Here is a 3,279-nt window from a genome sequence, read left to right on the forward strand (position 1 = left end):
CTAGCTCAAAATGGTGGGTTAAAAAACTGTAATTTGTAAAATTCTATACTTTAGGCCCCTTGGCATTGCATGCCATTTTTACATCTATGATCTAGTGAAACACCCAGATCCTTCTCTATCTTTATCTCTATCTATTTTCTCTATCTTATTCTCTATGATTTGCCCAGACTTTCTCCACCTAGTCTGTATGAAACACGTATGTTGTTAACCTTCAAATGCATATCTGTACATTTATCTAATTAAATCATATTAAATGTAATTGGTCACTTCATTGACCAATCAAACAATGTATCCTGCTTGTAAGACAAAAGACATTTTGTATGGACTTTATTACAGGACATAGTTTGATGTCACCTGCAAACAGACATTGTACCTTTATTTCCAAACTCTATATCTAATTCTATATAAATATGTTGAAAAGTAAAGGTTCCAATTCTGAACCATGGAGTACACCACTATTGACCTTAGGCCATTCAGAATATGAATCAAGAATTATTATTCTCTGGATGCAGTTTGTAGGCCAGTTCTCTATCAATTTACAGAAGGACAGACATTGGCCCTGATTTACTAAAGCTCTCCATGGCTGGAGAGAATACACTTTCTTCAGTGAAGCTGGGTAATCCAGAAAACCTGGTATGGATTTCCTAAAAACATTTACTATTTGCTAGCAAATGTTTTAAATCCTGGACCAGATCCATTCCAGGTTTGCTAGATCACCTAGCTTCACTGGTCAAAGTGTATTCTCTCCAGCCTTTGGAGAGCTTTAATAAATCGGGGCCAATGACTTAAGATCTGTGAATCCATGGTGATTATCGCTTCCGATAATAATTTTTAGCAAATACTCTCCTATGTGATTTCCTTCCCATCAAACCTTTTAGAATATTCTTAACTATAGACATTAAACTTACAGGCCTTTATTTCATTGGTAAAGACTTCAATCTTTTTTTTTTAATAAGTTTAATAGGTATCACATGGCAATTACCTGGTATCAATTAATGAAATAGCATTGTAGAAATGATATGATTTTAGGGAGAATAGGCCTTCGGTTTATTGGTTAACTTCCATCTTTTTTAAAAATATAAGTACCACATTGGCTTTATGCCAAGCCAGTCATTAAAGAGTATCCAAAAATTAAATAAATGACTTTGATTGTGGAAATTATATTATTTTGATGAGCATAAAACCACAAATTTAATCATTTTGAATACAATATGATATTTTTATTGCTTTGGTAATGCTACACTTTATTTTTTGCTCATAATATACTTTTTAAAATGCTGTAAACTTGCTTGGTTGCTTGGTATTTTGCCTGTTTTTTTTTTTTTTACATTTTATTCACCTTACCTGCTTGAATATGTAATCTTCCTATAGTAGAAACAGATAACCATCATCATCATCATTATTTTGTACATGTATACACAGTAACCCTTTATTATTTTTTTCCTTTTACCTCTTAACCCTAAAAAATGTTTGTAGAGGATTTTAACAATACCCTATGGAAACCAATAAATCAGGGCCAGAATTCTGCATTTTGCCATTCTTTTTAAATGCTAACAGTGAACTGTATGTATTTAACATTGTATTCTTTTTCTTCATCTATTTTTTTGGGGTTCTTTTGAACATTATTATCATAACAGTGATATGTCTGGATCTCCATTTGCACACACCAATGTATCTATTTCTTTCTAATTTGTCCATTATTGATTTATGTTACCTAACTGTTAATGTTCCAAAACTCCTCTACATCTTACTGTCTGGGAATAACACTGTATCTTTTACAGAATGTCTTGTCCAGATGTTTTTTTTCTTTCTATCGGACATTACTGAAGTCACCATTATATTTATAATGGCGTATGATCGCTATGTTGCAATTTGTCACCCTTTAGATTATCACCGAATACTGAACAAGAAAATCTGCACATTATTATTAATGGTCACCTGGATCAGTGCATGTTTACATTCATCTTTATTTACAGCTTCCATGTTGAAGATATTCTTCTGTTCTTCTCTCACCATTCACCAGTTCTTCTGTGATGCTAAAGCTCTCATCAACATTTCCTGTGGTGGGACTGAAATGTTTTACAGTGTTATGTATACAGATAGTTTACTATTTGGGCTTATTCCAGTTGTGTGCAACGTGATGTCCTATGTTCAGATTATTGGAGTAATTCTATGTATTAAATCTGTAGACAGTAGAAGCAAAGCCTTCTCCACCTGCTCATCCCATCTCTCTGTCATGGTCATCTACTATGGATCTGCTACAGCTGTGTATATGATACCACCATCAGACCAATATGACATACTGGAACAGATCCTAACAATATTCTACACTACAGTGGTGCCCATATTGAACCCTCTCATTTATAGCTTACGAAACAAAGATATAAAGAATTCTTTGAGTAAATTGTTGACAATGTTTTAGCAAGATAATATGTTTTTTTTTTTTTTTTGTAGGAGTTTGAGCTGTTAACAAAGTAAATTATCCCCCTAACACCATTTAGCCATCATTAAACTAAAAACATAAAAAAAAACATTAAAAACATATTCATTTTGTCTCAAGATGGGCTTGAAAACTAACAAAAAAGAAAACTGTTCAATACAATGAATAATATAACACAAAAAAAGAATTGTGGCTCACTTTCCAATTAAACCTAACTAAACAGCTCTAACTACAAATATGGTGGTAATACTGAATACATTTATTATTATACATGTGTTATCAAAGATGGCACTGATCTAAAAGATTTTTAAATAACATATAATTTCATCAATTGTGCATTGAATTATTTAATAATTAAGTCTGCTTAATGTTACATATAATGTTAATATATAATTTGGACTTTTTGGGTACACTAAAGATTATGAAGATAAAGATAACAGCTCATGAGAGCTAAAGTGAATTTTGGTTGTGTCACTACTGTGATGCTCACTGTTTTCTTTCCCGGAGAAGAAGCTGTAGCTGATGATGTGTAGTGCAAGGATCTCTCTGCTTCTGCTTCATTCATTCTGTGGACCTTTGCATCTTCAATTTTTCTAGCTGATTCTTTAATATCCAGTCACCAAATCACCAGAAAACCTGGGGGGACACTATGACATGAGGAAGCAAAGCCTTGCCTCTACTAAGATGACCGCCTTTATACAGATATAAAGTGCAGATGAAGTTGTGGTAATTAGGTGTTGTGGAAAATATCAAAATATCATATCATAGTCATAATAAGGAAATCTTTTAACTAATCAATTTAGCGTTACTTAGCATTATCACTTATTGGAACTTCTGCT

General features: G+C 32.6%; 1 protein-coding gene across 1 annotated transcript; it reads left to right on the forward strand.

Annotated features, from left to right (window-relative positions):
• Positions 1 to 1,495: 1,495 nt before the first annotated feature.
• Positions 1,496 to 2,422, forward strand: LOC140334644 (olfactory receptor 1G1-like). Its single transcript, XM_072416883.1, has one exon. It carries the CDS (start codon positions 1,496 to 1,498, stop codon positions 2,420 to 2,422), a length of 927 nt encoding a protein of 308 aa, XP_072272984.1.
• The last annotated feature ends 857 nt before the right edge of the window (positions 2,423 to 3,279 follow it).

Source organism: Pyxicephalus adspersus, chromosome 7 (assembly GCF_032062135.1).
Source record: "Pyxicephalus adspersus chromosome 7, UCB_Pads_2.0, whole genome shotgun sequence".
Classification (NCBI taxonomy): domain Eukaryota; kingdom Metazoa; phylum Chordata; class Amphibia; order Anura; family Pyxicephalidae; genus Pyxicephalus; species Pyxicephalus adspersus.